The sequence below is a fragment of the Antedon bifida genome, chromosome 8 (assembly GCF_963402885.1).
Source record: "Antedon bifida chromosome 8, ecAntBifi1.1, whole genome shotgun sequence".
NCBI lineage: Eukaryota > Metazoa > Echinodermata > Crinoidea > Comatulida > Antedonidae > Antedon > Antedon bifida.
In genome coordinates this window covers 17,629,940-17,647,087 of record NC_136233.1, presented here as the reverse complement: position 1 = coordinate 17,647,087, position 17,148 = coordinate 17,629,940, and the positions used below count along the sequence as shown (strand labels likewise).

The window sequence follows — 17,148 nt, the reverse complement described above, 5'->3', positions numbered from 1 at the left end:
AATGTTATACATTTAAATTAATATTATGTTCATAATATGTATTATTAATTTTGGTGTTGGATCAATAAACACTTTTTCATATCTGTGATGCAAGTAACCATGCAATTTAACATCGTTTTCTTTATTAGATCGATATATTTATTGTATATAATCAGTCATACAGGGGCATAAGTGGTCAATATGTATTATTAGTCATTAGGTTTATTTACAAAACCTTGATTCCACTTACCATATATATTTATCCTAGCCTCATAGTAAACCTCCCCGTTTGTATTCGTTGCCTGGCAACCGTAAGTTCCACCATCTTGAACTTTGGATCTTGTAATATTTAAGTAACTCACTACATCTCGATCACCGTTTATTACTTGGTTTATAGCGATGCGTTTGTTTTGGATAACTTGTTCATCGTCCAGATACCAAGTTACAGTAGGAGATGGATTACCAGCGATTATGCACATAAGGTGGATGTCTGGACCCGGATGGAGAAGCTCCTCTTCAAATCCATCGACAATAGATGGAGCAGCAGCTATATGACATATTGTTTAAGTATTAGCCATAATATACAAAAACAACGCATTCATGGTTGAAGAATAGGTTTCTAGACAACCAAGACTATTTATACAGTTGTTTTTTTTAAGTCACAGGAAGGTTTTCCATACAACCATATTTCTTTCTTCTAAATGATATATAATACAATATTTATTTTCCACTCACTGATGATTTTTTAAATATTTTTTTGTTGGAAAGCGAATATGTTAGAAGCTTACAAATTTGAGAAAATAGCAGATTCATTGTTGAAGAATAGGTTTCTAGACCACCAAAACTATTAATACAGTCTATTTTTATATTTAAAAAAAGTCACAGAAAGGTTTACTTCTAAACCATTCTTTTTTGTAAATGATATATAATACAATATTTATTGTCCCCTCCCTGATGATTTTTTAAATATTTTTTTTGGGGAAAGCGAATATGTTAGAAGCTTACAAGTTTAAGAAAATAGCACATTTATTATTGAAGAATAGGTTTCTAGACCACCAAGACTATTAATGCAATTTATTTATAAAAAAAAAGTCACAGAAAGGTTTACGTCCAAACCATTCATTCTTCTAAATGATATATAATACAATATTTATTGTCCCTTCCCTGATGATTTTTTTAATATTTTTTTGGGCGAAAGCGAATACGTTAAAAGCTTACAAATTTGAGAAAATAGGATAGGATTTATGAAAACTATTTTTCCTACCACCGAGTGACAATTGCATAGTTGCTTCTTGGAATTCCCATCTGTTTCCTGCTACACATTGATACATTCCCTGATCACCTCTTCTCATCTCATCCACCATCATGGTTCCATTATCAAAAATAGTTACTCCTGGTAGACCGTCCAATAACGTTGCGTCTTTATACCATGTGACCGTATCGATAGGATGACCGGTGACGGAACAGTTAAAGTACGCGGAGTCACCAATATCAACAGTTCGTTGATAAGGATAGAAATACACATGGATAGATTCTGGAAAATAAGTGTTAACCTAATTAGGCATGATAACTTTTTTTTAATAAGCTAAATTGCTCACACCTACTACTTTACGTTACGTTGTTGTGCAAGATATTAAAATGTCCACTCAGACAAATATTTTATCAAGAAAACAACCGGTAAAAACCAATATAAATAGGGGTTATAATATGTTTAGCAAATCATATATTGCCACTGGTTCATTTCATTCACCCCTTAACAGGGGTGTCAAAGTCTATGTCTTATTCATGAATTGTTTGAGTAATTTCAAGATATATTGTGTAGAACTTTGGAGATTTTCTAATGAAAAGGTCATGAAGATTTAAAAAATATATAGACCTAGCCTACTTATTACCGGCTATTCTTCCCTTTTACTCACCTCTTACACTTAAATGCACATTCGCCGTTTCTGTTCCAATGCTATTTGTAACTTCGCATGTATAATCTCCTTCATCAGAAATACGAACATCTCCTATTACCAGATTCCCACCACGCATGCTCATTCGAGTTTCTTGATCAAGATTGACGCCATTCTTCCTCCAAGAGTAGGATGGTGACGGGTAACCACTTGCAACGCACGGGATCTCAGCCGTTTCACCAACCTGACTTGTCAAACTGGCCTGACTGTTAATGACACGAGGTCTTGCATTCACAGGGTCTAGAAGAAATACATTGCATTCATACTATATTGCATTAACTTGCTAAAACAAACTAGTCCATTCGTAATTAGCAATTCGTAAGAACATAAGACAAGCCAGATGATCATTATGTTGCGTGTATTTAAGAAGTAAAAGGAATTAAGCTAAACTTTAGTATCTTACATACCCACTACAGTCAACGTAGCTTGTGCTTCAACGTTACGTCCAATAAACGTATCTCGTACGTTACAACGGTACGTAAATTGTCCATCCTCTGACGTCAGTTCACGTATATGCAGCTCACCGGTTTGAAGAATACTATAACGTCCTCCTAAAACATAAAATGCATTGTATTGATAATATTGAATTGATTTGATTTTCATAAGATCCAACTATTTAACAAACCAAACTTTTTGTTTCATATTAGTTACTATTTTTACGTCATCGCACTTTAAAGACGTCATGTCACTACAGAATTTCACATTTCCAACGGAATTGAATTGTTAGATAATTGTTCCAAGTTCTGTCAAAACGGTAATCAATGACAAAGGTTTATCTCGTTTGTGGCATCTACAATTGTTACAATTGCTGATATTTTAACATTTACATTGGCCTAGTACTCTACCTGCTTCAATTTGAATATTGTCACGTGTCCATGAAGTCACCTCAACGTAGTCTTTGACAAAACTCGGTATATCACATTTGAACACAACTGTGTTTCCGCGCATGGCAACCTCATCGTGTAGTGATATGCTGTACGACTGTGACGGAACTGAATAAAAGAAAACAATAGTATTTACATGGGGTTCTTATTGTAGGTAAAGGTTGTATAACTACTGAATATACACATCGATATCAATGAAAACACTTTTGTGGAAATAACCGTCATGGTTACTTAAGCCGGCTGTTTCAGATATTTCGCCAAAGATAAATTTAAAAACATTTTAGTCGAACTATATCATTTGTTTCATCGTTGTACAAATTGGCTCTGTGCAGTCACTTTTGTATTTTCCGGCTTGTGTGCCGTATGCCCGCGAACCATACGCAAGGGCAAAGGAGCACACCCTGAAATCATATTATTCTTCTGAATTTGACAATGTCATTTTTCTTGTAAAAAACTTTAAAATAAAAAAGAAGTCATGCCTATATTAAGCTACAGTAGAGTTTTAACACTGCGATTCAGGGGACATCGCTTCGGGGAGGCTTTGCTGTTGGGTATACTCCGCACTTCTAAAAATATATGTTATTTCTCATGGGTGATGTATGTTGTATGTCTCCTATTCTTCTACTGTTCTTATATACTATAAGGTAATAGAGGTTTCCCCTGGACAGAGGTTGGCCATAGAGCTGAAACGTAATTCTATTATTTATTTATTATCCTTCACTTTTCACACGTGAAAGTGTCCTCTAAATAGGAGTGTCCTCTAAATAGGAGTGTCCCAAATGAAAGGTGACATTTCATTTTTTTTCCCTGTAAGTGCAGTTTAATGCTCTGTCTACGCTATCAAATTAATTTGACAAAAACATAGTGTAATGTGTCCAAATACGGTAGTGATGTGCTTAAATAGGCCCTACGGTTTTTTCTCATATAAAGTTTGATAGTGTAGACATAGCTTTATACTATTTTCGTACTCGTGCAGAAAGTACACGTTAAAGCTTTTTAATTAGGCTTGAATATTAATTTGGTTATGCTAAAACTGATATTTGGATATTTAATATAATTGAGATAGCCTATTCGAATAATTACTCTAATTAGATCTATTGAACTCGCCGCATCAGAGTAGACCTATAAAATGAATAAGGGCATGTGTACTTAATTAACTGTATTAGGCTAAAGTACTATATATCCTTGTTCTGGTGTAGATATATTATATTTATTAGTATGCTATTGGACTTAATTAATTACAAATTAGAGTTAAGAGTAGTAACTGTATTCAGTGTCCCCAAATACAGGTTGGCCTTAGTGTTAAAACATAATAATAAATATGTTTGTCTTTTATTAGTAACGCTAAGTAGAATATGCAATAATGAAACCTGAAGCACAATAATTATTCGATTTAAATTTTATTCAGTAACAAAATTGTTTTACGAATTACATTTCGTATTTTTGTGGTAATAATACTGTATTGTTTTGTTAATATTAATAAATGATTTTATTTTACTGGTTGGATAATATTGTTATTGTAATTTAACTTTTTCGACAATGAACATAAACCAAATTTCAAACGGAGGGTTTTATTGTTTGCTCTAAATACTGGTAGATCTTCTATATGATTAGAAATAAAATTGAGTGAATGCGCTCAGTAAAGCGCCTTCCTTTGATATAGCTTGTAATATTTTTTTCTTTTATATTGTAATTTTACAAGAAAAAAATGAATATAAACTTTAAGTACGTGTAATAATACCAGGATAAAAGTATTAGACCTTGAAGTAAAAAAGGATGGAACAAAGTAGTTGAATATGAAGATGAAGTTCACTTTAAGAATTAATTACAATTTGCTCTTTTTATAGAACACGGTCGTCTTTCAAACGAAATTGTCCTTTTTGTCGTGTAGTTTTCGGCTGTACTCATAGACGCTTTGGGAATTGACTATCAAACGATACTGTTACATTGAGAAGTGCGCGTCATCACGGTTAAATGAACTCCAATCCAATATTTACAAATCCACTTAGAAGTGAAAACTTTTATCGTATACCGAATGATATTCTTAATAACATCATAAGCATAATGAAATTAATAACACTGTTGCGTTTCAATGGGCATAGCTTCAACTTATCCAATATACACTAGCGAGTCTATTGAATGAACATTGGACTAACGCCTAAAAACCTTATTGATCGTAATTATGATATTGATTCTACCAAGGAGTCATTGACGGCTCTGCCTCATTAACGGTTGGTGTTTATTTAGGTTTTGGCGCATTGCCTTTATAAAGCTAGGTTCCCACTAGGACGCAACGAATTTGACAATCACAAGTGATGAACAATTCGAATGCGTTCCGTCTATGTCCTAGTGGAAACCCAGCTTTAGGAATAATGTAAGATAGTTAATCTACACAGGGCTAGATAATAACTGTCAACACTTATGATGCAAACGTAGCAATGTTATAGAAATAATTAATCTTTATGGGTTGAATGGCCCAGGAGAAAATGCTCATGAGATGAAACACTGATAGAGAACCAATACCATAACGTTTACCGTGTAATGGAACTAACTATTAAACGGCATGACGAAATTAGCCAATAAAATGGTGAGGATACAGTCAGATGTGTTCTAAAAGTCATGTACACCTACTTGAGTGTATTTTTCGAGTGAATTACAAAGCTGCTTTACGTAAATAATAAATCCTTGATAATATAGCATAGATAGATCTAATAGGGGAGGGAGAACCAACAACCCGGCATTAGCTGAAATATCTCCATACTAGAGGTCAGTGGAACACGTGTTCTGTAGTGGATACCCTACCGTGCAAAACGTGCATTTTCATAACTGAACCTTATACTGATGAATGTTGCAGAAATAAAGCGCCCCTGGATTCTATTAACATTAAACTTGATGGTACACAACACAATTGATCATAAAATAACGTTGTCCTTGTTAGTTATATTACAAATCGTACTATTTTGTTTTTATTGATTATTTATTAACCTTCTTTCACTGGTATTTATTCCCATATTACATAAGATACAATAAGGTGATGATCAAGAATACGTATGAGCCATGGCATGGTATTGAAGAGAGAGAAAAGAAAGAGGTTGATAGGCCTACTGAAAAAGCCATTGCTGTAATAAAGTTTTATGATGTATGTTATTAACATTGAAACTGGTGGTCATTGACATAACATTTCTCTCTGTTGTGCACATTTCTTTTTTCCAATATTTGTATAACATACATTATTTCACTTGTATTTAATTACAAGCATTGAATATAATCGAAGGGATGAGGGTCTATGAGGCAGGAGATTCAAGACTACATAAAGTGGTGCAGTTGGATAGAGATAACAAGAAACTATTTAGAGGGCTAAGTGACGAAGTCACCCACTATAGAAGTAATACTGTAATTCATTTAGTATACATTGTCATTGCATGCAAAACTACAGTGTAGTAACGTGGGTAACATGTATTAAACTATAGCTTGATGACTGTCAATAGTCTGTTGCAATTTCTACAACCTAATGAAAACTGCAGATTCGGATGTATTAGGAAAATGTGGGACTGTTGCTGTCAGCAAACACAATACTGCAGGATGTTTATTATCTCTAGACATGATACCGCATGAGAGTCGTACTGGTGCCAAGGCCCTGAAATTGGTATTTATGGTGGGCGGGAAGGGAAAGAAAATTAGTGTTACCATTACTATTCTTTCAATCTTACCTCCGTTAACAGTAACATATCGACTCCTTATGACACCTGCTTCATTTTTTGCGTGGCAGACGTACACCGTGGAATGTATACTCTCGTCAAACTGACTATCAATTATGGCTGGAAACTCTAAAGATCCAAATGAGTTAACTTTTCTCAATCCCTCAATCTGAGTAACTGGTGTACCGTCTTGAAAGTGCCATGTCACTACTGGAGAGGGGTCCCCGTGAGCACTGCACGGCACCTCACCTCCACGTATGTAAAGGAAGCTAAACGTGCTTGGTGGTTCCTCAATAAACGTTGGTCCCACTACTTCTTCTGATACACAAAACCTGGCTTGCGAAAAGATTCCTTTAAAGATATAATTAAAAGTGAGTTTGAACATTTGTTGAAAATGAGAGATAGTAGAGAGCATTCGATTTGTGACGTCATTTAGCGTTATCATCATTCTTTCTCTTTATAGCCATCATTATCATCATCATCATTAAAAACAATTTGAAAGATTTTATATAAGAACACACACATAACAAAGAACGTTAACAGAAAGGAAACCTTATAATTAAATAGTTATAAGCTCATTGGTCCAAAACGGAAAGTATACTAGATTTCTATTTAATCCTACAGCAGTTACTGCGGTAAATATATTTACATGATGTGCACAAACTAATATGGCATTGATATGTCGTCATCGTGTCCATATATGGGCACATCACATTTTTGTCCCATAATGTTTGATAGTGTAGACAAAGCTTTAGTTTAAAGTATGTTTCTTATAATTTAACAATATACAGTAGATAGGAATCGCATGCAATTATAATTATTTTCTTTTGAATTGAATTAATTTCCATGATACATCAAGTTATGGGGTAATGCATTAAGCATTGATTATATTTCAACAAATGTTAGGCAGCTGGATTAGCGAACAGCAACCTAGCAATAATACATTGTGCTCTCTACACAATATTTGACAGTTAAACCAACAGCAAACAAATGAAATAGGAGGATTTACAAACATTGACGGTTCTTTACGTACATCTGCTAAAAACCGAATAATCAATATCTACAGGAAATATATTAATTTTAGGCCTACACGTCCATCAAAATGAAAAAACTTATTTTGTCACGCGTCCTTCAAAGTAATAATTTTTATTTTTAATTTGGATTGGCATCTTGAGATCTCTCAGTTCACTGACTTATCAATGGTTAGCCAGCTAGTAGGCCTAAATAGATTTAAACACGTTGTTAGTTTTAATTAATCGAATTTTGACTGGTTGGTAATACAGTAGTATGACTAACACTTTTATTTGGCCATTTTTATTTTATGCCATCAACTTATAGATCATTGGCAACAGATTGTGTATTTGAATATGAACAAAGCCAAATTTATATTTAAAAAAATAATAAATTTAATCTCTGATAACTTATATGCTGTCCCGTAGCCAGAGCCTTACAGTATATCTTCTTCTTCTTCTTCTATTTTAAGGAGCAAACTTCATAGTTGAAGGCTACTGCTCCACTAAGGGTCCCATTGTTACATCGACAGCCAACTACGGCGCCAATACGTCTGTCCACGACAGTGTGTGTGTGTATGAATGAACTAGTACACAGGGGTAACCCCCTACTCGTCTCGAAAGATGGTTATTTAGTACACTGGACCTACGGTTTATAGTCCTTATCCGAGAAGACTTTTCTACCACCAGAACCATGGAGCGAGTGAGCCTCGAACCCTTGTCAATGTTATGGCTATGGATTTCGGTTCCATTGTCTTAACCGCTCGACCACACTCACTCCCCGTCGATGTCTTCCATAAATCACAATTTGACCATTAATTTATATTGAATGTCATGTGATATAAATAAGTTGCTGTATTCAGGAATTTCCTATGGTACTGGGCAAATAAATTGTATGTGAAGGTACAGCGCTTAGAATCGGGTAGCTAGCTGGACTATTTGCCAATCTTTTATATAGTAATCAATGTTTACTATATAATCAGTAATGCGTGATTATTATTAATATACCTAACGTATTTAATTCCCTTTAAATTGCCGGTCACACATGCACTAGTGAACAAATTATCATCTTATTCCCACTTGGTATTTATCATTTTTTATCTTTTTATTAATTGCCAAGTCAATAAAAAATATGCTAATGAGTGTACATTGTATGCTTATTTGTGGAGTCAAATATTGTGAATTTTTAATGTATAAACTTATATTATTGTTAAAAGGGTTAGTTTGACGCCTGGGCACAAGGTCGGTTTAAAGCTGTGTGCGGGTTTGTAGGCCTACATGCATTTATAAATACTGATTTGTTTATGTACAGAGATACACTAAGGAAATATATTCAAAATTAGAACTTGTTGAAAGTACGTTACTTTTGTTACCTTGAAATAATACTGAATTCGGTTAATTTATGTTTACATACTCTATTGTGTTTTTATATCGCACTGTGTACTATATGACATTTTGTAACTTTGTTTATTAGATATATAAATGAGATAGAAATTAGGAAAGTGGAGAGAAAATGAAACAGAAAAGAGAAAAGAGAAAAAGGATGAATGAAAACATACTATTTGTTTGTTTAGGATATTATATATTTGAGAGAAAGTGTTTGTGAGAAAATGTTTATACTATTTATATTTCAATGTTTGGGGGCTGAACTTGGTTAGTTTTTAACAATTTTTTAGCCTTTCACTTGATATAATTATTATTATTTGTTGTATGTTACAATGTTTATAATTTATATTTATAGGCAAATAAAAAGAAAGAATGATGATGAGTATAAAGAATGAAGAGCAAAACGGAGGAGACAGAAAGAAAAAGAAAGTGGACAAATTAGAATGATGATAATGATGATGGAGAGAAATGTATGAAGGAAATAAGAGACTGAGGAATAGTAGGTCTAGTTATGATTCTCTAAGATGAAGTTTTGGCTTACATAAAAAATAGTTTATATTTTAGTGAATGATAGAAGAAACAAATTGTAAGAAATGTAATCAAAATGATGCTGACAGATATTGAGAGGCCTGATCATGATGCATTCTTTTGTTTAAAGAAATGACAATAATCTACAATTTTAAACAGGCAATTTACTGAACTAGTTGTTACAGGCCAGTAACATGTTTACAAGTTTCGTCAAAATCCAAGTTGTACAAACAAAATAGGCACAGGAATAGGAGTTATAATACATAACATATCAGTAGAGGCCTGATCATGATGCATTCTTTTGTTTAAAGAAATGACAATGATATACAAATTTAAACAGGCAACTTACTGAACTAGTTGTTACAGGCCAGTAACATGTTTATAAGTTTCGTCAAAATCCAAGTTGTACAAACAAAATAGGCACAGGAATAGGAGTTATAATACATAACATATCAGTTTAGATACCTGTATAATGTACTGGTTTCTACTAAAACAATTTTACTGTGTAAATTTAATAAGTAAGTTCATCTAGTTTTGACATTAATGTGTCTACCAACATATTTAATCAAGAACTGTAAAAATATGTGACACTAATAAATGTGTCGTGTCATTAAACGGCAATTGAAGGTCAAACGTTTAATTTAAAATATTTTATAAAATAATACAGTAACATCTCCCAAACGCCAAACACAACAATTTACTAAACATTACAATACCAAGGTTCAAATAACACTATACATAGCACAGATTATTCTGCTTGGATGTGTAATAATATTGGGACTATAATTACTCGTACTTGTATACTTATACGTACTTAGGCCTACTTGTAACTTACTCGTGCTTGCGTATATTTAATCAGACATATTTATTTGTACTCACTCGTTTTTATTCGCACATAGGCCTACTTTGAATCAGCTCCGCTCTCTATACAATTTTGAGAGCATCACTATGTGTTTTTATATTAATAGTATATGAAATATTAGAGAGATTTAAGGTTTAAACAAAATCGTAACAATAAAAGACTTACCTAATACAAGTAGTATGGACAACATACTATTCCAAGAAATTGAAAACTTCTGAAACAATAATAATTATCTGCACAGCTGAAAATTGTATGCTGGTATAAAATGCAATTATTTATACATCTCTTCCTTTTCAAAAACAATACAGATTTTTTAAATTTCAATAATCCAAATGCAGAGTCAATATCACATTGCTATTTCTGGCAAAGACCACTGAATTTCTATCCGATGAATTGTAATGTGCAAAACCCTCAACTGAAACAACTTTTTGGAAGCTGCGGCTAAACTGAGGTGTTATTGATCCAGCTATGACAATATCATCTTATAACACCCATATCGATACAGTAGACAATAGTTTATTAATTATATTCACTGGAAACTCATGGCATGTAATAAGATCAATACGAGATATTAAATTAATACTATCGATGTATTTAGATCTTTCTTTTTAAAAAATGCAATTGTACAAAAATAACCCAACTTCTGTTAAGATCCTTTGCATGGAATTTAAATTCATATTAGTGTATACAACAATATTTCACAGAAAATGAGTTCGTTGTCAGGGAAAGCTTAAACATGTATACGTAACGCTGATTGGTTGAATTACTACAAACCTGGGAACAGTGAACTCATTGAAATACGCGCTGGCAACCAATCAAATAGCCCTAATTTATTCAATATCATCGTTTATGCATGTCATTACAGATGATGGTTGGTTAATACGAGCCCAGCCGATTAAGAATTCGTTAAGACAACACGTGTGTATGGCCCATTGTGGGTATATTTCAGGATGGCGTATTTTCATTCTCATATGTCCAGATGTAAAAGCCGTTTCGCGTGCTAGCCAGCGAACGAACAAAGGCGTCATAAACACCGCACGTGCAGTAGAGCTCCGTTGCTATAGACCCGCACAAAGATTCCGTTGCAGCTGGTTATATCATTAAACCATGGAGACATTTAAGGCCTATCTATACAAATATTTAAAGATACATACTGTAACATATCATAACTTTTGAGGATTTAAAACAAAACACAATTGAATGATGAATACACGCCTGTTTATTTGCCGTTTGTTTCCGTTAAAATTTGTGCTAGAATATAGGTCAAGCGATCGCACATGGAGTAGAAGAGAAAAATTAGTACAAAATTTGTATGTAGACCTAATTATTAAATATTAATGCTATTGTAATATAACTCTTATAAATATGCCATACCCTTAACCATATCATTCGTTAATTGTTCTTTATAAGTATTGTATATAAATATATTGTATAATCCGGGTTGTAAAATGAAAACAAACAAATGAAAATGTGTGAACTATTTTAAAACGGGATAGATGATAATGATGATCATGTCAAGTGTATAGAAAAATATAAGAAAATTAATGAAAAAAAAAAGGAGTAATACGGAATTCATATATGTAAAAAGGTATTATCATCAAATGTATCATCATGTTATTTACGATAAAGTACATTTTTTCATAGACACACAGTTGTCACAAACATTACTACATAAATTATACATAATCAAAAGATTTAACAACTTGTGCAATTATTTCTGACAGAAAAAACAATAAATATATAGCTTCTTTCGTTGACGGTTACTGATATATTCAGTTTTACTTTTTATTTTAATGCAAAATATATTTTTTTACAAACTAAAAGTGTACTAGGGAAAAAATGTAGCTTGATAATTATGACTCTTCCCCTCCGATAGTACATTTAATTTGTGGCCTATCCGTTTATTGACCCTGCTCGGCTAATGTACTTTCTTCGTATTTCTAGATCCCGTAGAGGATTGTACCACTGGGAATATAAAGCAAATTTTGTCTAAGCTTTACAAATAATTAAATATTTTCTGTATTGGATGTCAGAGCCGACTCAATAATTATCCGTCGTGCACCTTTGTCGACGAGGTTTTGCTAGAAATGCAGGAAAACAAATTTCGAATTAAAAAAATGTAGAATACTTGCCGGAAGTAATACAATTATCTTTCACTAAAACTATCCATCATTTAGTATTTTAAACTATAGATATCTAAGCTTTCTAAGTTTAAAAAATAATTAAGTATGTTTTGTATTAGATATCCGAACCGTACCAAAACAATAATTGGCCGAGCATCCCTGTCGACGAGGTATTGTTATTCCTGATATACAGGAAAGCAACTTTCGAGCTCAACAAAATTAGACACCGAATTGCCGGAAGCAATACGGTAATCTAGCACTAATGTTAGTTATTATACACTTTGATTTTTAATTGCATATAATTCAACTAAGTAAGTTTAATATACAAAATACAATATTAATTCTTTCTTTTGTTATACGCAAACAAATTAATTTAGAAATATTATATCTATTAAAGTAATATTTCCAAAAGTCATTTGAAAATTATAAAGAATGTAAGTAAATGTGAGTGAATCTCACAAACAAAAAAATTAAATTGGGATTTAATAGGTTATTATTTCACTGTATAACATTGCTATATAATCATTATTAGGCTTTAATTTCCAATAAAAACTCACTTAACAACGCGTAATAATAACACCAGTGTGTTGATTCAGTCCACACACCAATATGTTGATTTAGAACACACTTAAAGCGCGTGCTAGGCCCAATCCATCGTTTACATTTCGCAGATGCCACGTGCGTTATTATGTATATTCAATTATTATGTTTACTCTTGACGCCATGTTTCAATCTCCGAGTCACCGTTAGAACACAATCGATATAAAGTGTCCCGATAATCAATAAACGTGTAGACCAGTATGTATATCATTTGTTGGTGTGATTGTCTTAAATGATAGACAATACTAGGCCTAATACAAAGTTTAGTTTATGCAAAAGATTGCAGAATTAGGCCAAATTCAATACCAATGTTTCCAGGAAGCAAGGCCATATACATGGCTGCAGTCGCGTGCTCAAGTTAGTGTTTAACGACCGACCGACCAACCGACCGACCGACCGACATAGTGAGATGTAGAGTCGCGTTGAGACTAAAAAATACACTAGTTAAATAAGTTAAATACAGTAACCAGCAAACGTTGTTTTTTGATTTGTTCAAAAATGAAACATCCACTAAAACAGTCTGAACAGGGCCTTAATTATTTTCAGATGGTAATGGATTTTGACAACATGTCAATTATTTTTCTGTGTCAGGAGTTGCCCTTTAATATTATTTGAGCTTCTCAAAACAAAACGATTGTTTTTCAGACGATTCTTTCACAGTGTAAAATTGAAATACGAACGTCTATTCAATCGAATCATTTCATGCGTATAACTAAATTACTGTTTTGAAGTGTGTTGAGTAAATATACTTAAGTCAGACGACAAAGCACTTTAGGAAAATAAAAATCGATGTTTGAGCCGAGTCCAGGTGATGCACTGACAGGCATGCGACGTAATATTATTATGTATTATCTTAATAATGCTCAATAAGTGCGACTCGACACCGTTTAGAAATTGGATTCTCTTTAATATGATACTTATAAACTGACCTAGACAGAGTTAATTAAACATTGAATGACCTCTCAAATTAAATTATTTTCTACTATAATTTTTTAATATGCCATTTTAATGTCACATGGCTATTCACTTTGACCAAAAATATATATATTTATATATACTGTAATTGAAGGCAAACCATAATCAAATTGACTGTCAGGAAATGACCGTTTATTCTGCCTTTATATAACAAATCATAAAATAATAAATTCTTTATCAAAACTGCAAAACGGATTTTGTTCATTTCATTTGTTATGTTTTTGTGGAACAATACACCTTCCATTTCTACATCTAAAAAAAATTTACAAAATGATTTAAACAATGCTTTTTTTTAATATTAAAATTAAAATCCCCACCCTTACTGTCAAAACTGTCCAATTGTGTACATTTTTTCATTTTTAAAATCAACTTTTATATATATTATTTATATTCATTAGGTTATTTTATTATTTTTGTGTTTGCATTTATGTGTTGCTGTACTGCTACACTGATAGTGCTATCAAATTAAAGAAATAAATATGTTTAAAAAATAAATATATGTTCAAAGCATGTCTCCTCACTTTCTAATACATGTCATTATTCTCTAAAATATGCACTGTCAAGACTTTAATTATCTGAACGTGAGTCAAAAAAATTCCAATGTGAACGAATGCTTAGCAGAAAAAATAGTTGTCGAAATTACTTATAAACACTGGTAGTATACAATTTGAATATCAAAGTTATGCTTTTATTCATATTCGTTCTACCGTCCAATTTGATAATTTATCCTAACCATGGAGGAACTATATATTTCCTACATGTCATAACCGTCCAATCCTAAAATAGTAATCCATGATATAGAAAATGAACTCAATCGCTTCAATACGCGTTGTTAATTTCAACCAACTTGTATCAAATGTACCGTAAACCATTTCAGTGTTTAAAACATATCAAACGATACAACAAAGTGTTGTTTTAAAAAACAAAAAAATTTGCTTCATTTAATAAAAAATAATAAAACGAATTATTAATTCCTGTTGATTGAATAATTAGACTTCGATCAACCATACATTAATTAAAATCCATTTATTTGAAAATAACTAACACGGTCAATCAATTTAAATAAACGAAGAAACAAAATTAAATTTTACAGACGATCAACAAATACTACAGAAGAATATGAATGAAAGAATTTATTTGAATTGGTTTTGTTAACGGAAAGTGCGAAACTGCTAATTTATTACTCGAAAATTACAAATCTTTCTGTTCGGACATTCAATTCAATTCAACAAACATTTATTTACGTCCAACAGACAAAAAATTAAAAAAAACATAATGACAAGAGATAATTGAGAAAATGGACGAAGGCAGGGTCACAAAAAGATGAGAATCTTGTGATTTCCGACTGAAATAAAAGATAAAGATATTTTTAAGCATGTGAATTGTTGCAAAATTGTGTTGTTACTCTGTAAAAATACAAAAGTGCTATAAGCCATAACTGTTTGAACCTTTTGTTACTAATTACATTTTTGAAAAAAAAACATGATTCATAAAACATGTTCTCAATGAAGCCTTATGTTTACACATGAATCGTCATTGTTCTCCAGAGGCTAAATAATGTTCACAATGTTTCATCTGTCTGGTTTTATTGTCATGTAGATTTCCGGACATGATTTTAATACCATTAAATACCGGCAAATAATATATATCGACTCTTTAAAAGGCTTTTAAAAGTCGCGTCTTTGTAAATATAATGGTTACACTTCCGGTGTGGCATGACTGCGCAAATGTGAAATATCTTTTAAAATTCTATTTAAAACGGTGGGATTTTTTTCTGTTCTTTAAAAGAAAATAAGTATTTTTTTATAATGCATTTGTAAAAGGTTGAACAACGGCTATTTATTTCAGTTAATTCGCAAATGTTTTTGGTTTCCTTTGATCGTCTATCTTCTTGCATAACCTTTTTATTCAAAACAACACAAACTTGAGATTTGTATTACAATAACCATAGATTAACACCAAATTAGATTATCATGATGTAATAAGAATGACCTAACCTCTAACTTTGGGTCACGATAGCATCAAAGGGTCAATAGATATTAATTTGGTATTTTGATGATAATTTAATTACCACTGGAATAATCGTCTTAACACTGTCATCGTCTTGAGAGGCTTTTACTGGTTGTCACGGTTGATTTAATTAACTCATCTTTGCTTTATACGCATATTTGTATCATTGAGTCCAAACAATGTTGTATGTGTTTGTATCTGGGATCTAAAGCTCTGTTTACACTATGCAACTTTATGTGACCAAAAAAATGTGATGTGCCAATATATGGTCATGGGGATGTCATATTATTACGTAATTTTTTGGGCATTACGTGGGCATATCACTACCATATGTGGCCACATCACACTTTATTTTGTCAAACTAGTTTGATAGTGTAGACAGAGCTATATATTAATCTACACATAAGTGGATTAAATGGATAGGATATTCATTAAAAGCTACATTCAGATAGCACCATTCAATTATGTATATGATTTTCCATATCTAACAACACGTCGCCGTGTTGTGTGTGAATGAAACTGTAATCACAACATAATCTTTTATTTATTCTTTATACTTAATTAATACCATAATGCTTCAGAAAAAAATGTATGATCTATTTATCGTGAGAAATGTGAATAAAAAGACTTTAAAAAAAAATTTTGTAGCTATTTTTTATAATAAACTATCTATTTTAAAATGCCTCCTTGCAATTAATGTACCATCAACTTGAATTTTATTTTTAAAAACATTTTTATGCGTCTAAAAATTAGTCCTTGACATAAAAAGGCATGCTTTGAAATTCAACAAACATACATGATACTTCAATTTTATGTTGAGTTTTTTTAGCACCATTGTACACTCTGCTGGTATCGCTAGGACTAATTCCTAATGACTCGCATTGATGCTCACTGATCAGCATCTAATGGTTTCTACCCGTAATTATGTTTAGAAGACACAAAGTCTGTAATGAACCTACACACATTAAATTCAAATACTGTATTGTTCATGAACAAAGACATTTATTTGTTTGTTCTTGGAGAAATAAGTATAACCGTGATGTTTGTCATTTCCGCGTGAGATGATATCCCTAAGTATGTTCTAGACGGTGTTGCGACTAAATTAAGTAAAAAGATAAATATATAAATAGCTTGAGAA

At 32.2% G+C, this 17,148-nt stretch overlaps 1 protein-coding gene across 2 annotated transcripts in view; it reads right to left on the bottom strand.

Annotated features, from left to right (window-relative positions):
* LOC144850234 (cell adhesion molecule DSCAM-like) overlaps positions 1-10,582 on the bottom strand; it is a 31,418-nt gene extending 20,836 nt beyond the window's left edge. For both annotated transcript variants that reach the window (XM_078707470.1, XM_078707471.1), the window contains exons 1-7: positions 10,468-10,582; positions 6,529-6,867; positions 2,780-2,926; positions 2,342-2,485; positions 1,896-2,174; positions 1,244-1,513; positions 230-526 (exon numbers count right to left, since the gene is read on the bottom strand). In XM_078707470.1, the coding sequence (XP_078563596.1) occupies positions 230-526; positions 1,244-1,513; positions 1,896-2,174; positions 2,342-2,485; positions 2,780-2,926; positions 6,529-6,867; positions 10,468-10,492 (1,501 nt within the window). In that variant the 5' untranslated portion in view covers positions 10,493-10,582. The remainder of the gene's footprint in view (positions 1-229; positions 527-1,243; positions 1,514-1,895; positions 2,175-2,341; positions 2,486-2,779; positions 2,927-6,528; positions 6,868-10,467) is intronic.
* Positions 10,583-17,148: the final 6,566 nt, after the last annotated feature.